The sequence below is a fragment of the Lepidothrix coronata genome, unplaced genomic scaffold (genome assembly GCF_001604755.1).
Source record: "Lepidothrix coronata isolate B3197 unplaced genomic scaffold, Lepidothrix_coronata-1.0 Scaffold106, whole genome shotgun sequence".
NCBI lineage: Eukaryota > Metazoa > Chordata > Aves > Passeriformes > Pipridae > Lepidothrix > Lepidothrix coronata.
The window spans coordinates 1,021,818-1,049,767 of record NW_016690286.1 but is presented as its reverse complement, the minus strand read 5'-3'; the positions used below and the strand labels follow the sequence as shown (position 1 = coordinate 1,049,767).

Here is a 27,950-nt window from a genome sequence, read left to right as displayed (position 1 = left end):
TTCTCTTCTCTTCTCTTCTCTTCTCTTCTCTTCTCTTCTCTTCTCTTCTCTTCTCTTCTCTTCTCTTCTCTTCTCTCTTCTCTTCTCTTCTCTTCTATTTTTTTTTCCTTTCTAAAGGATAGATGACTGAGCTGGACAGGTGGGTATGCTGTGTTTATGAACTCTATGTTGTTTAATAAGAATTTAAAATGCACAGCCTCAAGAATTCAAAGGCTGTGAAGAACCTCTGTTGGCCTTCACAATTTTCTAGGTAAAAAACTAGGAGTTGTAGAGAAAAATCCTTATGTTTTCCATGTTGTAGCACATTTAGCTGACATGCTAATAATGTTTAGCCATGTTTTTTAGAGCCTGTGAAAGCACCTTTAGGAAATATAGAAATAGAGAACACATAAAGCACAGGCAGATATAGCAAATCTAATGAGGGTTCCTCATCTATGCGATGGCAGTTTCACACAAACTGCAATGGCTCTTTTTATCCAGGGATCCACAAAGTTCCTGCAGGGAGACAGCTCCATCCAACAGATAGGATCCTTTGAATGGAAGTGCGGCCAAGGTATAGGCTGGTCTCTTTTTTGCCTGGGCTGGGCAAAACGGAGGGGGAAAGGGGCTCATAGAAGATAGCAGAGCAAGGCTCTGCACTCTAAAACATCCCACTGCTCAGCCATGGCCCTGGGCAGCAAGTTCCCCTTGTGGTACCCTGGGACAGGACTCCATCACAGGTAACAGTCTCCAACACGTCTTGGACAAGTATCTCCCTGTCTCCTCTGCCAAACAGGGCACCACATCTCAGGCTATAGAAACTTATGAGTAAGACAGGTCTGCTTATGGTTAAGAAATAGCAAATTTGCAAAGTGGGTTGGGAACACTGCTGGCATTTATATCAGTATTTGAAATCAAGTGTCACTGTATCTCTCCCAGGACTGATTTAGGGTGTTGGAAAATCAGAATCTCATCTGGAGGCTACGATGCTTTCCTAATCTCTTACTATCTCATATTCCCATTAGACTGAAATGTATCAACTTGCTTTCTGGAATAATGTTACTGTTTTGTTTGAGATATCAGTATCATTACTTATAAAAAAGTTTGTGATTTAAGTATCAAAATAGCTAAATGTAGAAAGAAATCAATGTATCCCCTAAAAAGCAGGGCTGAAATTTAGGAGACAGTGCATATGTCTGTGGTGAAGAAAGCCCAGGAGTGTAAATTCCAACCACGATGTTCAGGACATTTCCCACACTAATTCTGCACAAACAATTCTCATACTTGACAGCCTTATACCATTGTTTTCATGTACATTAGCCTCAGAAAACAAAACAAAAAAGAAAATATAGCTATAAACTCTGCAGCTTACCAGAACATAAGTTTCCCTGGTGATACGGGCAGGAAAAGTCATCCATTTCACAGTACTTGCCATACACCTTGCCTAGCTTGTTTTTGTAGCAGAAACATTTTCCATCTATGCAACTTCCTTGACCACTGCAGATAGGTTGGTCCTGGTGTTGCCTGCACCTCTCTGAAGGAAGCGTGTCTTCTCTATCAGAGCTACAGTTATTGTCACTGCAATGGGACTGTTTGCTATCAGAAGTTTCATCAGCCCATACTCTTTTATGGTTTGTACTGTCTCCATATTGGCAGGCACAGCTTCGCTGCACATTAACAACAGCGGTTTCATTGAAACCAATAGGCTTGAGTATGGCATATTTTCTCCCTCCAGTTGTATGACATCCTTGCATTGTAACTGATACATTGAAAAGTACCTAAGAAGAAATAAAGACAGATTTTATATTTTTATTATTTCCTTGTTTAAGTTTGCTTTAAATTTTTAACACATAAATAAAGCAGAACCTCAGATTGTATATGAATGTGCACTAGTTAATAATAACAAAGTACATACTGGTCATTTGTCAAAAATGATATTTTAGTAATGGGAGGCATCACAAATACAGTCAAAATCCTAACAATAGAAGATTGATAGCAGTCTACTTTTCAAATTAAGATAGCATAATTGCAAAAGACAAGTTTAATACAAGTTCAATGGACATAGAATCACCATCATCATCCTCCTGCTATTATTTAATGTGTAAATTCTGTTATATCATACTCTAATGAGAATTGGAACTAGATTGAACAAGACAATAAACGAACAAAAAACAGAGATACCCCTCATAAAAAAAATCTATAATGAAAGTTCTTCTGCTGAAATGGTCATGCACAGAGAAACTACACAGGTTTTTTTGGATGGCCCTATCTACTCCTACTAAAACACAGAAACTGGCTCACACCCTAGCACCAAGTTATTTTTTGCAGTTTCTACAATGGAGATGGAGAAAGAGAGTCTTCCTGCTCTTGCTGTGGTCCTGGGCAGATCAAGTTCTGCTTCAGAGTGGATCCAGTGCCTAGCTCCTGGCCATGTCATGGCCATCACCACCATGCTCCAGGTCCTCATCCCAGCAGTGCCCACTGCAGCAGCAGCTCCCATGGCTTTCCAGAATCCTGGCATAGGACCCCGGATCATTTTGGTGGTTATGGTGGTTAAATGATTGCCACAGAGTTTGCATCAAACACCACCAAAACTCTTTGACAGCTCTGACATATGTGATACTTCCACTGTATACCAATCTTCTATTTCACAATTGTTTTTTGGTTTTTGACCAGTAGGCCTCTGACATGGTATTCTCTGTAAGGTTATAAATTTGTTCAGCCTACTGATGGAAAACAACTCTTTCTTGCCTCGTCACAGAGAAAATATAACCAAGAAGAAGAGGTAAGAAAGTAACCCAAAAGAAGCAAATATCTCTACTCTTTACCACTAAAAATTTCCAAATAAAAAAAAGAGAAACCCTGAGAAACTGATTACATACGAGGTTGAAACTACCCGCAAAGACTAAGGCCATTCATCTCTCGTCACTGTCTCTCCCTCCCACTGCGCCCCCACACGAGAACAGCCGAGCCCTTGAGGACAATGGTGGCTTTGTGGCGAGTGGGGCTACGGCTGCCTACACGGACAACAGGAGAAGAATGCTGTGCAGAAGCATGCACTTAATGTCATATCGAGGGGGCACACAGGCTTTATCTCACCCTTTGCTTTTCTTCTTGTTTCTCAAATGCACCACTACACACACCACTACACCCCTCAGTTGCCTACGCTCTCCATGCATGGGATTTCTTCCCTTCGGTTACAGGACAAAAGTGTGGTTACGGAGAAAATAATTCATACAGCAGGTGTGTATCACACAGGGAGGACAGGATGCAGCTAGGGAATGTTTTTTATTCAACACAGCGCCCTGCTAGAAAATGTCATCTTCATGTTCAACACAGTACTGGAGGAATGGCAGGGAGATGGGAGGGAAGGGCAAATCCTGTCTTGCATATTAGTAGTGAAATATGACGAGTCTGAACAGAGCACTAGAAAGATTATACCTGTTGAGACTAAATAATTACAACATCATGAACACTGACACTCACTAATAGCCAAGGTTGTTTTGCACCCTGAAGAGGCCACATGATTATTCCAGAATATAATACACTTTGTGTTTCGGTAAGAAAGTGAAGGAAGAAGGATTAGACAATGAAAGGAATGTGAGAATTAAGGAAAAGCATTTTGCCTGTAAACAAATACTGAAAGAAGGATTTATGGTAAAAATAAATTAATCTCTTAAGGATGGTTCATTTTCAACAGCAGTAGAGGTTTAGGACCACATGCAATCTTTTACAATCAACTGGCTTGGCTTTTTATTAAAAAGAAACAGATATAAATATTTTTCTTTTCATTAAACAGAACAAATTCCAGTCCTATTTCTTATGACATGCACAGGGAACAACACTGGAGAAGAGATGAGTTAAGCAGAAAAACATAGCAAATCTCCCATAAGCTGTAGAAGCTAATCAGCAGCATGCAGACAAAATTCAGAAGAGCATAAAATACATTAAAATATACATTACAATTCACACATTTCAGCTACTGAATTGTTTTTCTATTTCTACACACAGATGTAAGTACAATCACACCAGCTGAGACATATGTACACGTCAAGCAGGAAAGAACTCCTTGACCCTGCCCTCCAGAAAACAGAGACCTTTTCCTGGCAAGCTAAAGGAATTACTCCAGTGGTCCAAGCAATTAAATAAATATGTCGAGGCACAGAGAAGTTTTTCTGGGAAGAAAATCATGTTCTTTACATTAGCCAGACATCTTCCCCTTCATTTTCATGGTGCATGATGCTCTGTTTCACTCAGTAGGTGGCATCAATCCAAATGGGAATAAAAATTTTATTAATTTGATTTATAAAATAAACTAATTATCCACAACCCTGATCGTGCATGAAGACTACTAAAGCAAGAAGAGAGAAAGCTTGTGTCTAGTACAGACCCAAGGAACACAAATTCCAGTGATTCTTTTTCACCGGGTGATTATCTTTCAACCTCTTTACGTACAGATTTCACCACAATGACCATGGTTGGTTGTGCCCAGTGGAGGACAAAGAAGGAGAGTTTTAACGGACGTTAGCTTTCAAGAAAAGCTTTGAGCCTTAGTTCCATGGGATTAGTGAGAATTAAAATAAGATTCAGGACAAATAAACCCAGAGAATAATAGAGAGTCTGTGATCATTAATCACATAAATCCATTTTCAGTTTAAGTAAATCCCTAGAAGATTTCACACCATTGAAACCCAACCAAACAGAAAAATAAGTATTCCAGTTCCTTGAAGAATGAAAACTATCAACATACTTCTTTATTATATCCCACATTTTTACATCCTTCCATGCCTGTTTTTTCACTTCCATCAGGACAGATTGCAGTGATATTGAAATTAAGACCTTGGATTTGGTTATCCACTTGAAGTTTCACTTCAGAGATTAGTTTCTGTAACCAGAAAACAAGTTTTAGTCACATTACATCTCAAAATATAATGTACATTAGTGACTACCACCAAGTATGGCTACTATGTCTGACTAAAAATGAAGAAAGCTTGTCTGTGTGAATAAAGAAATGAATTAAAGCATTGTTTCCTGTATAAAGACCTGATTACATTCCAAATATACACAACCAGTGAACTGGCAATTCTGATAAAGAGGATTAGGTTTTGCAGATAAAAATGTTTTCAGCTTTTCTAAAATGGTTTTGCGACTGTATTTTTCTCAATTTGAAAATCTATTCTAACAACTGTGTGCAACAAAAACTGCTTGTTGTGTGAGTCTACACTGACTTTTAGCCATACATCTAAAATACAACTATAAACATACATACAACTATTGTTACCCAACAGAAGAGGTTCCTAATTGATGTGACACGACTTTATAAACTTCTGATATTTTGCATCTGTCTTGGAAAAGCTTTCTCTGAACAAACCTTTACAGTGATCTAAAGGCTACTGGGATTATTCTTACTGATTTATTTGGGTCAGCTAAGACCACATAAGTCAACAACTGGGTGATTCCCATTAGGGCATTTTGCAATAAAAAATAATGAAAAAGCCACCTACTTTGTATCTTGCATTTACTACATGCTCTAAAATCCTTCTTCCTTCCAAGAAGGAGTATTGCTTCTTGACCTTTTAAAAATTTATTACAGTTCTTACAAACTTATGAGCTGAAAATTGCACAAAGAGATTTTTTAAATTTGTGCCATATTACTCTTAAAAAATTAGTTTATGTGATATTTTTACTGCTATAAATGGAAATGTAATTACATTAATCTGAACATGTTTATCTTAGTAACTTTTTGAAAATTAGTGACTCATCTTTGGCCTTATAGCCAGGGATTTTCAGCAAGGGTTTTCCATAACTAAGCCTAAGGTTTCCCTGCCTAGAAAAAGAGTACAGGAGGCCCACTGCCATCGAATATCAACACTAAATTTATTTTTTTATCTAAGTCCTTTTTCTTTCAAAAAAGCAATACATTCAAGTCCTGTTCACCATGTGTTTGTATATTACAAGCCCCTAAAACTATCAAACTGTCAAATACAATGAAGTTTAGGATGAGAAGGAAGACACTGTCTGAAAAATGAAAGTAAGGCAAGAACAAACTGGGAGAGGCTGAACCAGGAAAGTCCCACTGAAGTCCTATTGAACTAAATCGCTATTTTGTAAATTTTTATTTCCTCTCCTTGAATGTTTGCCTTGCACTGAGTAAGAACCGTGTTGCAATTTAGGATGGACAGTGTAAAAGTGCCATACAAAAGGACCGAAATCTTCAGATTTTTTTGCCAGCAACTTCCTGCAAACCTCCATATTTAACATGAGATTTCTCGACCTTGTAAGAGGAAGCACAACATCAGTGAGAACATCTCGGCAATTTGACTACACCTAATCTCCTCTGCTTTTGAATGTCTTTGCCTTCTGCCTTTCCAAAAACGTGTGCAAAAGCACTCTGTTGACTAGGAACAGACGTGGGGGCTGGCTCTTCATTATAACCCATTTGCTGAAAGCAAACTGCCTGATTTTGATGATTAACTGAGTAAAATGAATAATTTCAGCCTTCCAAATTTGACTAATTAAAAAAAAAAAGTGACATGAGGATACACTGCATATAGTTTTGCAGCTGAGTTTTCAACTTTTTGAATCTGCATGTTTGTGCAACTGCACTACTTAACAGCATTCAACCATCTAAACCATCATGATGATCATTTTGATATTGCTCTGTGGGCTCCCTGTGCTCTAGTACATCAAATGTATAGCACATTTTCAAAGCTGTTTATGCCTCCTCTTTCCTTCACTATCAAGATGCCTATTTCTTCTTTCAAACTGCCATTCTCTGTCAACCATTTGTGGAAAATGACTTTATGCTCTTTCCCATACTATTACTTTCTCTTTCCCAAACAATTATTTTCAACTGAGTACTCCAGGCAAGTTCACAAAGCAATGTCCATTGTTCTCTCTCAAATCCCTATCAAAACTCTTCTTCAATGCCATGCCTCAAAATGCCAAGTCATTGCACTGCTTTGTGCAGTGTAAATATTGCTTTTCACAATATCCACTGTTGCCAAACTACCTTCTCATAAATTCCCATCTGCTGTCTGCTTTTTAAAGATTATTCTGCAAAACTCCCCAGATACTGCACTGTGGTTTTGCTCTGAATTTATATGGTGCCTAGACAGTGGTGTCTGGTCTGTAACTGAAGATCTAGGGTGCCAAAATTCAAATAAATCAGACATTTCTTTTGAAGTTACATAGCAACAGGTGCAGAGAATCAAACAGAATATTTAGAAGCACCCTTAGAAAGAAAAAAGCACTAGCTCTTGGCTTTGACACTCCAACAGCTGGGGAATTTGAGAGCTGTGGTGAGATAATGCCACCTATCAACTTGGACACTAAGAAAAGTAGGGAATGTATCCTCGTGGACTTTGGATGGAAACCAAGAGCCTGGAAATTGAAGATTCAGGCTATGAAAGGTGAAAAATATCTGTACAAATATGGCATACACCATTGTCACTGTCGTCATACCTGATAGGCTTCTACCACCAAGTCATTGAGATTTGCTGCTTGTGATTCTATTTGTCTTGCAACAGTACCAGGCAGCAGAGGTAACAGATCCTATGAAAAATACAATCATTTATGCATGGTTTTAATTTTTAGTATAAATATTGTGCTTTCAAAATTAGAAAAAGAAATCGGGTTTCTAACCTACTTTATACCAATGAAACTGGCTTCCTTGAACTGCAAAAATAACATTGATGTTATTGTCAATCAATTTTTCAGAGAGCTGCCCAAGAGACGGATGCTCCTGCAACATACAAGAGAAAAGAGAAGACTGCATATTAGTAGGGGAAAACCTTATATTTCACATATGACACATTACAGGGTTCCAAAACCACCCCAATCTTAACTCCTAAATGTACAGAGAAATGCTAGACCTACATTCAAAACAAGGTGGTCCCATCCGAATAAACAAGAAAAAAAAATCATCAGGGCATCAGCCAGGCTTATCTGTCACCAACTATGCAGGTCTGTTGCATAGTGGGAGGACTAACTTACACAGTATTATTTTGTTAGTTTGAGTCTGATGCTTAAGAAATACAGATTTGATGTTTTCCATGGTCCATCTAGAAGATTAACAAGATTCCTAGGAATAACAGATGGGTTCTCAAGCAAAAGTCAGGGAGAAAATACAACATGAAGGACTGAGATGAGGTGTACTTTTGGGAACAGCAAGGAGAGTAATTAAAAAAAGTTTTTTTCTCAGAACTGGATTTTGGCACCAGAGATCATACACATCAGCTAAATGCAGCCACGGGGTCCGGTTCTAGCACTGTCAGTATTCCATAGTTATCTCACTTACAACTGACAGCTCTGTCCTTTGTATGCACAAGACCTGTCTCCAGTCCTCAGCATGATGACCTGCAACATTTTCTTAACCACACTTGTGCTTGAAGAAGATGACATAAGTTTCACATCTTTCCTTGTAATGCATTGCTCTATTTGGTGAAGTACCCATGACAGCATTTCCTGTGCCAGTGATCTGCCCTTCTACACTTTTCATTGAGAGATCTGACACGGATTTGAGAACAAGAGGTGCATTGCATCTCTTCATCCAAGGACTGGGGAAGCTCAAAGGTGTCTGTGTGGCCCCAGTGGCCTTTGTACACCTGGATTATGTGACATCTCTCCAGCTCCAGTACTCTAAAACAAACTGTATCTGAAAGTCACTGCTTATTAACCATACATAAGTGACTAGTTCTCAAAAAGTAAATTTGACACTTAAAATTCATGACTAAACAGAGAGAGGTGACTGGGGCCTGTAATTCCCCTTACAGAGATTTCATCTGGACACCTTCACTTATGTCAGTGACTTCAACCTGTTTCCCCCACATACTTCCACTGTCTTTTTCTTCCTGTTATTTTTCACCAGCTGCCCCATACTGTCTCTCTCTTGCACAAACACAGTCTGTTTCCCTGCACCATTCTTTTCTCCTTGGATTGCCCCTGTTACTCAAGGCACCCTGCAAGTCAACACCTCTCCTAGCAGTAATCTAAATAGCAAGACAGCTGAGACAAAGTTATGCAAGAGGGCAAAATCCATTTTCCATCATATTGCACCATTATAAAGAGCCTTGTACAGAAAGAACAAAGGAGTTTCTTCCAGCAGTTTGATCTTTGCCGGCGTACATGCCTCTCTCAACTTTTCTACCCATTGGTAAGTGTTGGAAGAAATAATGACGACTGGGAAAGATATGAAGCGTGGAGAAGAATTTACAACCCTTGAAAGAACATTTACACACCAGATTTGACTGACAATACTGAATGTGACACTTTCTGATTTATAACAGTTGTACCCCAGTTATCCCCGGTTGATTGTTATGCTGTTCTAATGTAATATGTACCCCCCGTTGTTGTTTTTAAATTTGTCCTCCATGTTGTCTCCTTCTCCTTCCCTCAGTTTTCCCGCCTTTTCCTTGTTTTCCCGCTCCTCTGCCCACCATTGGATAGGATTTGGTGCAGTGCAGAGGTAGCTGTTATTGGTCCTTTCCCTCGGTGATACCTCAACTCCTCCTCTCCTTATCCAGCTGTCCAATCACCGTATTCCCCAAGCTGTCAGTCCCTTGCTCCTCCCTCGCCCAAGTTCCACCCACAATCTTACCCTATTTAAGCTGTTACCCCTCAAATAAACGTTGGCATTGCTTCACTGACCTTCCACCGTGTCAAGACCCTAATTTGCAGTGCTCGATCCTATTTCCCTTTCCCCCCGGATCGTGGCAGGTAAGAGATTATATTCCTTAAAATAACTGATAAAAGGCAGATAACACAGCAAAAAACAGGCCTGCTTAGAGCTGAAGAGTGTGCCGTGCTCACTGGAGAGAGAGCATGTATTCCCACCACACAGCAGTCGTGAGTGAACTACATCAGTAGCTTTACTGGCATTTTCAGTAGTCTACAGCACAGATCTAAGCCCTCCTTCCTTCTCCATGACCACAGAGCTCAGTGGTGGGGCCTCCATTGTGCTTCACAACCCTACAGGCCACACGCAACGGGCTGGCAGATCATGGATACCCACTGGTCCCAGGGCACGGGCGAGCGAAGGCACATGTTCTGCAAATACCTCCCGCTGTAAATGTGTGAATGACAGGAACAGTATTGAGGGATCATAGATGGTGGCAAAATAAGTCAGTCTTCCTGCTTGACACATGACACTAGATCTGTTTGAACTCCAGCAGAGGCCCCTCAAAATCTCTGCAGCTAGTAGCAGAATTCTGGAATCACTGATATCAGAAGCGGCTTTGTAAGCCTTCATGAAACAAAAACCTATTCAAATGGACCTTACTGAAGTCAAGAGATGACATCCATAGATGTGCAAGAGCTGCAGGGACCAGATCCTCAGATTACCTAGTCTGCTCCCATGTACAGCTGAACTTTCATCTACTCATGAGTTCTAACTCGCCAGACTGTCCAGCTTGGCAAGTAGTATGTTAAAGTCACACCTTGGATAAGAAAGCAATAGTTTCCTTTTATTAGAGGGGAGTTAAAAAAAACCCCAAAGCATCAACAGACCCATACTATCTTTTCGATTTTAAGCATGTAAAGAGATGACATAAGGTACCAGAGGTCACTCATGGATCCTCATTTTATTTGCTGTGAAAACCTTGCTATACTTTATGCATTTTTATCTTATTCTTCCCACTACTGCTGAGATGCACGTACTTTCATTTTAGATCATCTTTCTTGTTTCAATTACATCATTCATTTTATTATTTTAACCTACTGTGTTAAACTGAGAAGATAGCTAATGTAGATGTGAAGTATTTCAGACAGGGAGTTAACCAAGCCCAGATCTAATTAAAATGGAATAGATTTCTTTCCTGTCTTATGCTTTTTTTGCTGACCTCTCTGTGACTGCTTAGCAAAAGTTAGAAAGAAACATGCAGAAAAGTGACTAAGTGGAAACATTTCTGATGTAAAGGCTAAGCTTATGGAAATAAATAAAGCACAGTCTTCTAAACTGGCACAAGGAAGAAATAAAAATGTGCCAAAATGCTACCTTTTGATGACTACAAAAAGTTAAGAATCAAAGCATGCAAATAATGTGATTAGAGAAGTCTCTTTAATTTACGATAGCCCAACAAAATTGTATTGATAAGGAAAAAACCCCCAAAATATATTTCATATTATGTATTTTCAAAAAGGCTGACAGACTTTCAGGATATTTCATTTAAATACCAAATAGTGTTCCCCCCCCCAATTTATTTGTTAATTTGAAGCTTCTGTATGGATATCTATAAATAAAATAATCACATATACTACAGACGAGAAGAAAAAAAAGTAGGAAAACAGTACACCTTCCCTTACAGACACTACTGTGTTACCATATCAAATCTACTCCAGAAAATATGCAGTGCTGAGAAAGATTTCCATTATAACCCTTTTCTATTAATCAGTGCATGCCCACATGTGAGCATGCAAGAATTAGCCCATATTGGAAGAAAAAAAAGGTTATCAGCCAGAAAATACATGGGCCTAAATGTGCCACTACAGATCTAAACATCTTCCAAGGTCATTTAATTTGGGGGGCTACAAAAAAAATCATATTTCATAAAATGCATCAATACCAGTAATCATGGAGATTTCTTATTCCATGTGGGATAATAAAATCACGATCTTTCAAACCAGAATCTAGAATATCAGCAAAACACCTTTATTTTCAGTCAGCCATCAATCTATCACAGCTTCTTAGATAGAGGTTCATTAATTTTGTCTGTATTTTACCCTAGTGAGTTTTTCCAGTTGTAACGGAAATTCATTTCCAAAGTTCAACAGAAAATAAAAATAGTGTGGGTTTTTTTTTTTTCTCAAACAGATAATGTCTTTATTACCAAAGGAATGCTGAACATCACAAAAAGATTTGTACCTTTAGCAATTTTTTAATAAGCAGAGCAAAATTACTCTCATTTATAGCCCAGCAACTAGGAGGAAGAAAAAAAAAATCAAAACAGAGTATGCTCTGCTCTTGGAAAGTTTTGGGATTATTTGCTTTAAGTAGAATAAGGGAAGGGTTTGTTTCTATCCCAAGGACACTGAATAGACTGACTAGAGTGAAATAAAAAATCCTGACATCAGTGAGAGAATACGGACGCAAGAATGTCAGATAATCGGAAATCCAAACAACCTTCCCGTTAGCACACGCTCATCTCCCTCCTCCGCTCAGCAAGGTCCCAAACACCCACCAATTCCCAGAAGCCTCCCATATTTCATGATCACACAACATTCAGCAGCCTCTTCCTGCCGCCCCATCATCCTTGTAAACAACAGTTGCTGGGATTAAATTCAGGTCTAGACTCACACATAGCCCTCACTGACCTCACTAGCACATTGCCGGCTGCAGCTGAATGCAGGCTCTATACTTCAACTAAGTGCAGCTAGCACCAAGAAAAAAGATTGTAGGATGCTCTAATTATATCACAGTTCATATTTCTGCTATCTGGGAATTAAATGGCAATTAAGTAGTGATTCACATTTCTAAAAGAAACAATTAATATTTATTTAAGAAAATAACCAGAGCAATTGAAACCTATAATTCTTAGGCAAAAATTCCTTCAGTCATTTGCAACTACTTTATACATTATTGAAAACAATATTTTGAAAGCTAAAAATATTTGTTGAAGGCATATTATTTTGTTACAGCAGATTTGATATAACTTTTTGCACAGGTATGTATTACCCCACATTGGCTTTATACTGTGAAATATAAATGCATTTAATGCTAGTCCATCATGGTTGAAGTAGCTCATCGCTGTAGTATGTCCCCTGCTTTACCAAACCTTTTCAACCAATACAACTCTGCATCTTCTGACCATAAACCATAAGCACTACCTCTGTGTAACTAGCACAACTGTGCAATTCTTACATATTACCAGCTTCTATTTGTGCAAAATATCACACCAGACACTTCTTACTCTTATTGTATATAAAATGTGTGATTTTTATGAGATGCTAATAAAAAACCACACCAAAACCAGTCACATATCCTCCTCCACTGTACTGTTGTCTCAGACTCCAAAATATTTTATCCCAGACAAAAAGAATGTCAATATTTCCAGGTGATTGATTCTTCATTTCAAAACTTGTCTACCTGGAAAAATATTATTCTAATGACCGAAATATAAGCAATGCTTTAACAGCAGTCTAAAAAACCTCCTTTACACAGTTTTACACTGCTTCCCTTAAGGCAAAATCTATAGCATATACCTTACCATACTTGTAGCTTTGACGTACACATTATCTTTCAAATGACAGTTTCCATCATGAGGAATTACAATTCCTGCTAATTTACTATCAAGGGCCAGATGGGAAGTTTGATCTGTCATCACAAGAAGCAGTCGCTTTGCTTCTTTACGCCACCCAATATGGCTCTAAAAAGAAAAAATTAGGCATAAGAAAGCATATTTATTTCTAAAACAATCAATAACAAAATGAAAAATTAATGTGAAAGTCTACTTTCAGATATTACACTGCTTAGCGGCACTGAGTTTAAACCAGGCTATGGAAAACACTTTTTGTGGAAATAGGTATAACGTTCTACATCTGAAAACTTCCACTGCCAGTCAGAGATCCACTTACCACTTTGTTTTTTCCCACTTATGACTTTCTTTACTTTTTAAAGAAAGAGCTCCCAAAATACATACAAGTTATGCATTATATAGTGGGCGTTGGTAAGAGCTGCCACATTGTGTGGGTTACTATTACATACAAATGCAAATGTATAGCATTTGTAAAATTCTCTGGGATCCAAGAAAGCATTACAACCGGTGAATCTGCATTCATACTAATTGATACTTGGTGCCCTCTCCTATTTTTACTTTGCACTTATTTACTTTATATTCTTACCACTCTGTAATTTCCTTTTCCTACATAAATTTCCAGACAGGACATTAGCATATGATTAAAAATCAATAAACTGAAGTTTGAATGTCTTCATGCACCTGCAAATTGAGAAATTCCTTATTATGCAGCAAAATACTGCCATGAGGGATTAATAGTAAAGTTGCACCCTCAAGTGTGAATTTAATGTCTTTCAGAAATTCAGTGATGTGAAGGATGTAGCAGAGTAAGTGTAAACTGATTTAGCTGCCATATCCGTATTTCCAAAATATTTATCTCCCTGCTTATAATCAAACTGCTGAGGCACACATGAAACACTTAATATGCTTTTTCATTATTCCCTCTCTCAATTATTCCATCTTACATTCTTCACTATTTACATTTTTCCTGCCTTGCCTCCTTCCTTTTTCCTCCTTCCTATGACACTATTTCATCTCTACCATTTCCTTTAGCACTTCCAAGTGTCTTCCATCTCACATGAAATGTTTATCTGCCAGCCATGCTTCATGACTTATTCTCTACCTTCCTTTCTTTGCTTTGCAGAGAGTGATTTAGGTCCCTTCTCAGGCTCATTCCCTGCTAGCTCTGAATGGGGATCAAATATTTCATACAAGCAAGGATAACAAGTACAGAGGGGTGTGGTGTCTTTCCCACCTTATGCGGTAGGCATCAGCCTCCCTCAGCCACTCCTTAGACAGCATTCATCTAAAGAAGGGGTATTTTAAATTTTATTTATAAACAGGTTTTATCTTAAATAATTCCAAATTCTCCCCCAGCACTGTAGAAACTTCTTGCTCCTAAGACTCCACCATTTGACTTTGTTACCTTGAGACTTGTTTAGTTTTCAGTAGTCCTGTGAGGAGGAGGGAGTTGGACTCTATCCCTATAGGTCTCTTCTGACTTGAGACATTCTGTGATTCTGTGACTCCTATCTACATATGTCATAGCAATCAAAATTTTAAAGTAGCTTCATACCCTAACCTGCCACTTCTTGTAACAGGGGATATATTGGTTAAAGCAAGATGGAGCAAGTTATAAAGCTCTATTGTAGGCAAAATGAATGCACATTAACATAATTTATAGTTCATGATGGTCATTATGAATTGCACATTGTTCTCATCCATTTTGCTGCACAATCCAGTTAGCAGGAAAGCCTTCCTATTCTCATGAATGTTTCCATTCTATTGTTTTCAGAAGCATACATTATTCTAGAATTCACATGTCATAAGTGTGGAATGTGACCAATGGGAAATACTGGATTTTAAGGAATTTTTTTAAAGCTACACAGTAATTTTCTGAAGCAGCTGGGATCACAGTGTCTATGACGAGTGGCTTTTATTTACCTGCTTTACAGTTCATCAAAATCTGAAAACAAAAATTGGACCAACTATTCATCTTTAGCTTAGCTTGGATTACTTTTTGTCCTTGAGTCATTGTCTTGCTCAAAAAAAAAAAAAGATGTGAAGATGGACAAGGTAAAAGAATTGTCCAGACAACACTCCAAGAGATGAGAAAGATGCCAAGCCTGTGATTTGAACAGGAGTTGGATTACTTTAGGAGGACCGAAAGAGTATCATATAGAGCATTACCAGCCAACTTTCAAAATTGCTATTGCAATAGCAAAAAAAACCAACATCCAAAATGGTTCTCTAGAGCAAACCAAACTCCCTTTATCTAGTATGCTTATAGCTTGGGAACTACTGATGCAGATCTTTTCTGTCCTTTTCTGCATGGGAGAAACTAAAAATTACAGAAGTTAATTTTTAGCTGATTTGTATTGTTTTAAAATAAAAAAAATCTTTAAAAGCTGAGATAACATCAAAGTTCTGTTCTCCTTACAGGAAGATATGTAGCTGTCCTTCAGTTCTCAAGTACATTCTTAAGTAGAAGAAATGTCAAATGGTATGTCTTCATTTAGGAACACAAGGAGCACTTTAATGATTTTTGAAACGAATTATGTAATTGAGTGAAATTAATACAAGTATCTGTTCAAGCAAGAAGCAGTTGCTTTCATCCTCCATCCCATGTTGGCTGGTTAAAGCCAGAATTTGAAGATCATTAACACTGAAACATGTTCCCTTATGCGCTTCTTTGTCAGTTTCAATGGGAAATTTATAACTAAGGGGGAAATATGGAAAAGGAGGAAGAAATCTTAGTATCATTAGGCATAGAACTGACATTTTGAATTCAGGAACACTGAGCACCATTGTACCTTTATGTGTGTGTGTGTATATATATATATATATATATATGTATGTATATTGCCTGAACTACTATTTATTTAGTTTTTTGTAAATAAGCTCCTTACCTGGCATACAGCTGCTTGGAGCATTGCATCAAAACCCCCTTCAGGTGTATCAATATTCCCAGAAATTTTTTGTTTATTCACTGCATTTCTGAATTCTGCTATATTGTCAGTCAGGGATAGCACATGAATATAACCGTGAGGAGGCATACAATCTAAATTGTAATCACTGTATAGAAACAAAACAAATCAAAAGTCTAACACATTCTTTATTTTCCATTTGAAAGAGATGAAAATATTGCATCTTCATTAACCCATAAAATCCTGATATTAATGAAGATGTAAATATGCACTGGATAAGGAATACTTAAAAAAGAATAACTGCATGTAAGATTAAGTTTAGTGGAAATTAGTTCTAATTTACTACAAAAATGTATTTTTTTATTTTATGGAATTTTATGTAATATAACAGTTAATATAGTAACAGTATATATAGAGTGTTTCTGTAGAGAACAAAAAGAAACACAACAAGAGTGATAGTATGATCTCAGGGAGTATATTTTGGAATATCTGCAGTGGTACAGCTTTGCTTTTCATTATCCTGAGAAAGGACTATCACACCACAACATTAAGATCCTTTAATACCTTCATATATAGGCTACTGGATCAAACTATAATAAAATTGAAGTTCCTATATCCACTAATAGTAAGTAAATGTACATAAAATTAATGTTGATATTAGTAACAGTTACCTCATTAAGGAGAAGCAAAACTCCATTTAAGAAACATCATAGTTGTAAATGAAACTTTTTCAAACTATGCATAAGGGAGAAAGTATGATGTCTGACATAAGTAAGCCAGTGTCACAGTACTCAGACATGTCATTGATCTGGGACCCATTTATGGCAGTGATTTATGGCACAAGTTGAAGTGCTCATCTGATTCAGAGGTGCTGAGCAGGTTTCAACTCTCTTAACTTCTGCTGCCTACAGTGTAGGCAATCAGTTTGTAACCTGCCCTCCTCCAATTCAATTTGCAGTCAGTGAAGAGAAACTGGCATTGTAAGGATTAATACCTCTGGAGATGTCTACTTTTAGGCAAAACGAATCTTGACCTTGAAATGCTAATCCATCTCCATGTATAGATGGTCTAGAGGACAGCTTTTACATAAATATTCATACCTATTGAATGACTTCTACTACTAGTACCCAATTCAAAAACCATTGACATCAAAAAAGGTACTTCAGAGAACTCTGGATCATGTCTTCACAGGAAGGATAGTAACAAGCAAGAAAGTATGAAGACTTAATATTCACTTTTCCAAGTATTATGGTTTACACAGCTTTGAATTGTTGTGAATAATCTTGGACTCCAGGGTGTTTTGGAAGCGATCCCTTACTTTATATAAGTGTTGAACACAAGGTATATAAGGCATGTCATGAAAAAAGAAATGCAGGCCAGAACATCTTTCTATTTAAAATGGGAGTGCAATGATGTACCAACTGTGGAATTAGATCAAAGGATCACTTTTGTTCGTTAAATGAGTTGAAAGTAACCACACCATGTTAACAAAAGTAGTTTTAAGAAAAGAGTTAATGAATACATGACCATACACCAGAAGGTACATAGGTCAGAAAGCAGGAACCTTTGTGATGAATCTAGGCAACATATATCCAAAATAACCAAAACCACAACAGTTGACCTTAAAATAAAATGCAAAACATATTCAAATATTCCAAAGCAACATGTTTTTTGGCTTATTTTGCTAAAGAAAACACAGAACATTTTTTCTGATACAGAAACAGTTTTCTCAAATCACTCGCCAGGTATTTCAGAAGTAATCATTGTATAATAATTTTTAGCATTTCCTTAGGAACTTTGTCAAAGAACCATATGTATAAGGAAACAAAGACAGAACTTTAAAAATAAATATGCATAATGTATTTTATGCAATTAAATAACATCTCAGTGCTACAGTAAATATAAAAAGACTACATACCTGCATTGGTTATGGATTCTACCTGGATGAATGCTAATATAAGGTGACACAGTTTTATCCACATAGGATCCAAATCCAAGTCGAAAATCAAGAGAAATATTTGCCATCTTTTTAGATAAAGCAAATCCAACAGAATTCAACTTTTCTATATTGTTGTGCATGGAGGCTGAGACATCAACTAAATAATAAAGATCCACAGGGTATTTCTCAAGAGGACGAACTTTTAACATAAAGTTTGCTTCACTTCCTGATTAAAAAAAAAAAAGTTTATTTACTATTTTTGAATGGACATGATGAAAAATAAATTTATGTTTGTAGCAAACTCAGCACAAAGTTGTTTGTGTCAGCAAATAGAAGAACAAACAAACAAGAATCTCTCCCAAGAGTAAACAGAACCTTGAAGAATCATTCAAAAATAAGCCAAAAAGTGGTGTTTTGTAGAACATCTTGTTTTTATTTCTTGCAGGAGCACTGTGTGGTTTATTGTAAAAATCTGACTTCTCCCCATTATCTTTTAAATTCATGGTTATGCAATCCCTTTGGCATTATACCAAAATGCAGTTATGGCTCACAAAGAACACAGATCTGCATACAAATTGGGGTCAGTCACTTCAAGGTTGACACTTCAAAGTATGTACGTGTATCCTGCAAATAGTTAGTCATATGACAGAATCTAAAACTATATGTGAACCATAAAGACAGCACAGCCTGAAAAACTCATGTAAATAATGTTTCAAGTTTATCACAATATACTTCCAAAGATTTGAGGAGAAAATTCAGTATGATCAAAATATTTTTTTAAAAAAATAGGTTTTAATACAAAAAGAATTCCATCTCTTGGCATATACAAAACAAAACTCTAATTTGAGGATTATAAATGTCTGTCTCTCCTGCAGAACCACATCACATTCTCATACGTAATAAAAACATTAATGCTTTGGAAGCTGCTAAAACTAGTCCTCACATTTTTGCTTGTCTAATATTCTGTAATGTCAGCAAGAAGAGTGAAATGACTGGAATATAGGCAGAGTAGGTACAGTAATGCAGACTTCAAATTGGTCATTATTTTATGTCACCTAAAGTGTGAGCTCACAAAAGAAATAGTTTAGGATCTTCGTGGGATGAGTGCAGAATCTAATTTCAGTATTATGCTATGAAATATAGCAAAGGGTAGGAGGAAGGAATATGTTATAGAACTATGCAGGTGTTGAATAAAAAACTATCAAAGAGTACATGTAACAAAGATCTGACCCAGATCTTTACAAAGTAATTTCTTCCAATATACAAAGCAATTTCTTTCAATGGTCTTTGAACACAATCCACCTGAAAATGTGAGGCTTTGTCTGTATCAGGTCTTGAGTGAGGAAAACAATTTTAGTGTGCTGTAACTAACATATTTCCTCTTTGCCAAAGTAAATTGAATTACTTTTTGTAAATTACTCTTGTAGGTCTCCAGTTTATACATAGTGAGATACTGAATGCAGCTTTTATTTTTTCCCACATAAACCCTGAATGTCAGGCGTATGCAAACAGTGACAAAACAACCCCAAACAGTATCAAAACAAAAACATCTTTGTCTGCATGATTATACTGTATCAAATGTCTGTTTTGAGGCAAAACTATAGCTGTATATCTGTGTATTTCCCTGGGGCAGAAAATATGGCCAAGATATCTATATATAAAAAGCTATTCTTCTGGAGCCCTTGGATTTCAGTCTTCTGCCTCCCTGATGTAAGAACTTCTGCAAAGCATATAGAACCCCAAACTTAGTTTCAATATTTACTTGCAAAAAGGTTAATGAAACCAAATTTTAGAAAGCAATTTTTTTCTATGAATCCACTGTGTCTTTGGAAATAAATGTGATTACAGACAGAGCTAGAGCTAGCTCAGTGTCTGAGACCATTTGTCAGTAGGAAGCAGAGTATCAATCACTTCTTTGGAAGGACAGTGGGGAAAGGCAAGAAAGTGCTGATGTTACTTTGTCAGTTTTATTATTATAAAGATTGAAAACCAGAGTTCCTTTGTGCATTATACTCATGCAGATCCTTTTTCCCTTTTAGTTGACAGAAAATTATCTTCTTTTATCACTGACAAAATTATCAGTGAAGATCATCAAGATACTTCTGATCACTTAATGTTTTCCTACCAAAGACTTATTCCTCTTAACTATTTTTCTTCAATTATTGTCTGTAAAAAAATTTATGATATGAAAGATAACTCTGCATCCCTTTATTTCATCTTCCACTTCTGCTGTTGGCTACAGCTACTTTAGAGGGAGAACATACACTGACTTAACTAGAGTTCAGCTGAGAGCAAATAGAGGTTTACTAGAAAATCTCAGATTCACAAAGGAACTTCTATTAGGGCCAAGTGTCTCAAATTCCATAAATTAAATGTTATGCTGTGAATATCAAAGTCTTCCTTTGAAGGACTTTAAGAAGTTCTTTCTTATATAATGGCGGTGGTGTCTCTGTAGTTGTCTAGTCAATGAACTTAAAAGTAATCCAATAATCAAGAAGTTGATCAAATTATGAATTTAGGAATTGTAACTCAATTTATTTTCAGTAAGGAGTAGTTTATACACATGTAAGGGAAAACTGTTTGTGTAAGTGGCTAAAGAAAAAGAATCAAGAAACTACATCAGAAAACAGAAAAGACTACTAAAATCCTTTCTCCACTTACTGCATTATTCTGACCTTCAGCTATGTTTAAAAGAAACAGTTCTTGCTGAGGACCATACTTGAATATAGGAACAACACCATCACAGTCCTACAATATATCGTTATAGCACCATTCTTCAAAATAACTATTTGTGATGCTTCTTCACAAAATACCTGTACTTAAAAGTATTTTATTTAGTCTAAATTTACTATAATATCAATGTGTTAGAGACGACCCAACCTGGATGCAGCTGGACTGAAACTTTTCCTGGTGTCACTTGTGTATTTGTTTCGTGGTCACTGGGTATTGTGACATGAACTGTGGGGTTTTCAACCAAATCTGATCGGCAGCCTCTTTTCATTAAGTTGAAAACAATGTCACAGCGTCCCTTCTGTGTTGTGCCAGCCATGAAATCCTGTTTAATAAGAGACAAAAAGTACTAAACAGTCCGAGCTGAAGAAAACCCTGTAATATCTTCAAAGGAAAGAGAAAAACAAAATAATAGTCTTTGAAACAATAAAATATGCTACTATAATTGCAAAAAGTGTAGAACAAGTTCATGAAGCCATATGTTTTTAATAAGGGCAATGATGACATATTTAAATTAGAAGTTAAACCTAATTGCCACAATAACTTTTTTCTACAAAAGACAAAATTTTTAAGAGAAACAGGATCTTGCATAATCAGAACAAGCCGACTTTGGAGAAAAAGGGAACTACATACTGTCCCTAAGTCTCTAAAAAATGTTCTGTGCCATGCTATGAATTTGTTATAGTTAGAAAGTGTCATTTCCGTGACATCAAAACAGGTTAGTTTTCAGAGGAATCCACTGGTAATGTTACTCAGGTTAATATTTATTAGTAGCACCAGAAGCCAGCTTTAGATTTAGCTAACCTGAGTTTGTCTATCACACTACACAAAATCCAAAGACCTGCTGGACTACATCATTTCAATTCCCAGAAAAAGGAAATCGTGTATTACAGGACTGGACAGTTTAAGATGCCACCAATATCAAAAAGCCCTTGTAGCAACAGAAAAGTGATTAGTAGTAGGATGATCTCAGAAGCAGCCCATCCTTTGTTGTATTGACAGGGGAAAGTTGCCAAAATTGTGCCAGAATGGTCCAATACAAAATTCCTTCCTGATCACAAATCTGATGATTAATATGATTCTGATCATGAAAAAAAAAATACAAGATCCTTTGTATTCTTTCAAAGTATTGGTCCATCTGAGACACAGCTGGAGACCAAACAATGGACAATCTCTGATATTTCAGAGGCAAATGGGTAAAATAAACAAACCAAAAATGCCTACAGCCAATTCTATGTAGATAATAAATAGTCATCCAGGCCCTGAAAAGATCAGAAGAAGCCCCTGAAGAATGAGATTTGACAGTCATTTATCTTGTTTTTCAAGTTTCAGCTGATTTTTGTAGTCTACCTCTGACAAATTTTTTCCATAATCTTCTTTATTGTACAAAACAGAGACTATTTTTTTAGGTTACTGCTATTTATATACCCTTTTGGACATATATATTTCAAAAAATTAGATTTTTAAATATGTAAAGAATTTAGCTACTTTCATGGTTATCAGTAATGGCTGATAGATTTGCAGCATTTTCTGAAGTCCACTGTGTGTGGGTATAAATTCAACACATTTCAAGGGTTACTCGGGCCTTATTTTCTCACTAAAAATATTGTTCAGATGAAGCAAGCATGCTAAGCTGAAAACTGCTTCTGTAACTTTACTCTGGAATATTTCTATCTGCATTAACACGGGTTTTGCCGTTCCACAACCATGAATGTTGTGTAGGTGAACCAGCTGCCTAAGAGCTTTCGACAAAGCCCTGGCTTCCATGAACAGTTCTCAGGATTGACTTGAGAAGTTATGCAAGAGAAGCGAAGCAGAATTGAAACCTGGTCAAATCTGTGCACCTAGTTAGAAGGAGACCTACTGCAGCTCCATAGCATTGGAAAATTAGCAAATGCTATTCTGTGATAAATGCAGAGTGAGGAGGATAAAACTGAGCCCTTTGTAAGACAGAACATGAGACCACAATAATGAACCTCTCAACATTGATCCATTGTGCCATCTACACATGCCTTAAGGTTCCTCTTGGAAAACAAGCCCTCGTGCCTCCACTTATCCTTGCATTACTTATCCTTATATCTGCTGCAGATTAAATTAATTGTTCCAAGACACAATATCTCAGATAAAGTTACCCAGTGCCTTATGCCTTAAACTCCTTATCTCCTCCAGACACACCCTAGGAACTTATCTACATTCTCTGCTAACCTGAAAGCTACTACCAATAATTTGCATGTGACCTTAAAGAGCATATGAGCTTGTAATTGTCAGTGATATTCTTCAAAACCTTGCTCCTCTGAAGTACTTAAAATGGTCCAGCCTTATCTGAATCACGCTATCGAGTGGGGATTTTTTTCTGTCAAACAATACCAGAAATTTCCATATTCTTACAGTTTGCAAAGCAAAAACAATTTCAGAATAATTCTTGCTACCTAAGATCTAGCTTCTGTGCTAAGTCTCAGAACTGATAGTTTCAAGCGTCAAAATAAGAAAAGCATCATTTTTTCCATTTGTGACAGGGTCATAATACACGGTGAAGTCAAAGTCAACTTCACTGTTAGCATGACCTTTTGCTAAATGCAGTAGACATATATGTATAGACTTGTTTTCATATACAGTGAGGACTTACTATAGATTACTGATAAGTAATTTTCCTTTTGAAGCCAAAAACTGTTGAACTCTCAAAGCTACTCTAAGTCTGCCAGAGTTGCCTACAAAGCAGATGGAATGCATTAAATAGTTCTCACTTTATTTAAAATTACTGCAATTTTCCAAATAAAAGATTGCATTTTCTCCTTTGGAAACAAAATGTATTTCACATGATTTCTCAGGTTCTGTCTCTAGGGGTCATTTAGAGATTTCCCTGCTATTTCTCGCTATAATTTTCTCAGTTTAGAAGTTTTTATTGTTATAAAGATCAGAAGCAGCTAAAATATAAAGTAAAATATAATTAAGCAAAATAACATACCTCTTGAGCACACCATCCACACTCAGGGCCCAAAGCAAGACACTTTGTGCATGTTACTGCATTTGAAGTGGCACATCTGTTTTCCGCTGCAATGAAATACAAACCCAAATGTTAATGATTTATGATGATACGTGAAATTGTAAAATACGTAATTCTAAACCGAGATTTCAAAAATTACTTCACCAGATTTGGAGTGATGACAATGTAGTCAAACAGAAGTAAAACAGAACAAAGACAGCCCAGTAAGGGAATACTCGCAGCAATTTTTTTTATCTATGGTCTAGAACTATATGCACAGATCAAATAAACTACATTCTCAAGGCCAAATTTTTAAAATCCTGATTTAGAATAATTCTGAAGTGAAAGTTTATCTTTGGCATGTACCTTACTGATTTACTGCCTAATGGGAAAAAATTTACCAGGTAGCTTATCTTCTCACAGATATTTTCCTTTTAAGTCATTTACACTTGACTGAACCATGCATTATTCACTCCTCATGGAACCCAAAATATTTTCTCACCTTCTATAAATATTACCCTCTGCATTTTCTGGAATGAATAGTTTCCCAGAAGAGGAAGATTTTTTTTTTCCAGAAGCAAATACAAATGCATCCAACATTACATGTGTCACAGATTGAAGACACATCATTCTGTACCAACAACTGCAAAAATTGTGCCTACTTGCATGTCTACCAGGAAAGTCCTTTATATCCCTTTCACATCTTTGTTTTATAGTTCACTGCTCAAGTTACTACTCTTTCCTATGAAACTTTGGCAGTCAGTGTTGAGAAGAAAAGAGTCTTTTCAAGGGATTTGGTCAGCTCAACTTGAATGTCAGCAGTAGCATATCCTTTCAGCACACTGATCACAAGTCTCCTGTAGACCAGGGCACCTCTAAACAAGGTGGAAGTCACCTGCTAATAGTTATATACAAGGCACAAAATAGGACCCTTCAGTGCACAGCACAACGTTTAACAACACTGCTTTGTGGCATGCCATATTAGAAAATATACCAAGAACAAAATAAAATTAATTTCTGCATGCAAAACGCTGTTAAGCGGTCCACTGTGATAATGTGTGTATAATCATATCAAAACAGTTCGATGAAAGGTTTGGTTTTCATCCAAAGTTTTGGCTACATGTACTGTCTCACAGATTGTTTCTTTCCAAACTGCAATAATAATAATAATAATAATAATAATAATAATAATAATAATAATGCAAATCATCTCACTTTTTAGAGTAATGAGAGCAACTTCTCACAGTGAAAAGAATTAGGAACTAAAATATATCTTTTTTTTATCTTTACTTAGTTGATTTCAGCTATGGATTCAAAGATGAGATCCTGTATCACATAAACAGCTAGTCCTCAATATGTCACTTAGAATGACTGCTGATCCAAGGAACTAATCACAGCTTGCAAGTTACTATTATCAACAGCATATATACCATTATCAGTACTAACAAGCCTCATACAGTACAATTGCAGCATTATACTGATAACATATAGGCTAATGACAATTTAAATAATTTCAAAGTTCAGACCTATATTTCTATTTCATATCAACTGCTGCTGACAATTTTTGCCATACAGGCAATGTGAGAAAAAAAATGTAAATGAAAGGGAGAGATACAGGCATGATATAAACAGCAAGTTGAAAAGCAGCCCAGTAGGGTGCTGGAACATAGGGAAAACCAATTTAAGGGTGGGAGAGGTGGGTAGATATAAATAAAAGAGGAGCTGTTAGAGAGAGAGAAAAGTCGTTAGAGGGAGACAAAATCCAAAAGGTTTTTGTTTGTTTTTTTGGTTATAAAAACAAACACAGTAAGTTTTACTTGGCTGTGAAATGAGAGCAACCTCATTTGCCACTGACACAATAAGACTTCTTTGCATTTATAAGAAGATGGCACTGCACTTTGTGTTCTGCAGTCTGAAAGAGCAGACCTGGAGGCCATAGAAAATGTTACCACATACTGCATGAGAGAAAAAGGATGAAGATTCCAGGTAGGAACTGACATGCACAGGGTTGTAGAGCTCGCCACAGATCCCTTTCCAGACAGTATTAGTAAAGTGCAAAGACACACAACGAAAAGTTGTTGAAGGAATAAAAATAAAAGGAATGTAATTGTTCTTGGCACAGAAACATCCATCTTCAACTGGATATCAAACTCAGCAGAGATGAAGAACATTACAAAAAAAAGCGAGCAAAGTGATAGATTCAGTAAAAGTGTCAAAGGACAAGATAAAATATAAGTTGCTGATCGGCAGCATAATAGTGGCTAAAGATGATCGTGGGGCAAAACAGGGAGGATATGACATGAACACTGAGGTTACCCAGTCAACATTCACTGCAATAGACAGAGCTGTTCTGATAAGAATAAATAGTTGGCAGGAAAAAATGAGAGACCTGTGTTTCTTGCTATACAGATAAGAAGTAAGTAAAATTAATTTGTCATCTTTGTAATCAGTAAATCAAAGCCAAAATAATAAGTATGGCCTAATTAACTTCCTGCAAAAATATCTGGGACTCCTTTCTTAAAATATGTAATCCTATCTGCAAAACACACACTTTAAATGCCATTGACCATGTAACAAAACATTACCATGTAACATGCACTATATATCTATGTGACATATTTACAAATGCATTGGAAAATTGATTGAAAAATAATGGTCCTATTTTTTTTTTCTGTATGGTTAGTTTATTGAATCTATTGAAACTTGATTTAGTTTACTAATACAGCCTGTCTGGTAAAATATAGGGGTGTCTGTGTGCCTTTGTAAACTGCTAAGTGGAAGAAAAGATCTTAAAATCCAGTTTGGGTTTTCAGTGTGATCATGGCTTTAACAAATGAGATATACAGTACTGCTGGATGCAAATGTCTTTGCTGATAACTATCCAGTCTCAAGAGCTCCATTTTCACACCATGAAGTCATGGATTGGCAATTGACAAGCTTGGTACCATTGGCTCAAAAAGTTGGATTTTTTTTTTTAATAAAGAGAAACTTGAAAAAGTTTTATTAATTTCTTTTTTATTATTCTGGCTACATCACTACTGTGGTTCCCAAGTACGTAGACCCTTATAGCAGTAACATTTATGGACATGCTTTCATTCACCAAATATTTATTATTTACTTGTAAGCTTACTCTAAAACCATAACTGATCTAGTATAAACTTCTCAGCTTCCTTTAAAAAACCATGCTAAAGCAAGAAACATTTTTTTATGAGTTGGCTCAAAAAAGAACTGAGATTTTTCCTGCCACTTCACCAAAAACAGAGTCCAGACAAGACTGAGTTACTGTTCAGTCAAAGCTAAGGGCAAGTTTCTACTGGCTTAGTTATAACTGATGTATGCCAAAAGGTATTTTCGACAAGGGCCAAATTCTGTGCTGGGAATTGCACAGGCATATGCATATAAAAAGAAGTGAGTACATCAGGTTATAATACACTTTTCCAGCCTCCTGCAGAAAAATACAACCGTGCTCCAACGACTGCAACTATTTACAGGTGTGGCAAGTCTAAACTATCTTGAACAAGAGGGATCAAGGCAAGACAAACATCATTTATGTTATAATCACATCCTGACTCCTTATTATGAAAGTAACTTCATCACAATCAGGGTATTTATCTCAGAGGTGGAATAACAATAATGCACACTGCCATTTGAGAGGGGATGTTAAACAGGTTTTCAAACAGTCAGTACTTCGTTCAAGTACAGCCAAGAATTTGGATTTATATCATCTGCACTGTTGGTACACGTTTGTGCTGGTTTTGGAGGGTGTACCATTTGCTTTCTTAAAAAAGAGCCAAAATATAACTAGCAGCTTATACTCCTTGATCATGGTCCTCAGACTGCTGAACGTTTGTTAAAGCAAGAAAATATGAAATTATCTAGCCTCTACAGAGCTGTTTCTCCTTAAATTCTGCATCCAATCTTGTTCTAGGGCAGCAAGAAGCCAGGCTGTCCTTCTCCACAGATAATGAGGCCTTCAGTAGCTCATGTGTAGCATCATCCATGAGGAAAGCTGCAGCTTTTATGCAGTATACTGCAGTTACCTTTCTGTCTTCAAGGAGCAAAGCAACATGACTCCTGCAGAGGGGACAGACAGTGGCTGTCCCAGCTAACACATGGCTTCCCAATTCACTTCGGCTGAATGTGCAGGTGCAATGAAAAGCATT

General features: G+C 36.7%; 1 protein-coding gene across 4 annotated transcripts in view; it reads right to left on the bottom strand.

Moving 5' to 3' along the window:
- The window catches only part of ITGB8 (integrin subunit beta 8), a 50,471-nt gene that overhangs the window by 9,370 nt on the left and 13,151 nt on the right, over nt 1-27,950 (bottom strand). For all 4 annotated transcript variants that reach the window (XM_017823876.1, XM_017823877.1, XM_017823874.1 and 1 more), the window contains 9 exons: nt 23,770-23,855; nt 20,955-21,129; nt 18,054-18,300; nt 16,118-16,283; nt 13,182-13,340; nt 7,628-7,723; nt 7,444-7,533; nt 4,730-4,864; nt 1,352-1,757 (listed from right to left, as the gene is read on the bottom strand). In XM_017823876.1, coding sequence (XP_017679365.1) covers nt 1,352-1,757; nt 4,730-4,864; nt 7,444-7,533; nt 7,628-7,723; nt 13,182-13,340; nt 16,118-16,283; nt 18,054-18,300; nt 20,955-21,123 — 1,468 coding nt within the window. In that variant the 5' untranslated portion in view covers nt 21,124-21,129; nt 23,770-23,855. The remainder of the gene's footprint in view (nt 1-1,351; nt 1,758-4,729; nt 4,865-7,443; nt 7,534-7,627; nt 7,724-13,181; nt 13,341-16,117; nt 16,284-18,053; nt 18,301-20,954; nt 21,130-23,769; nt 23,856-27,950) is intronic.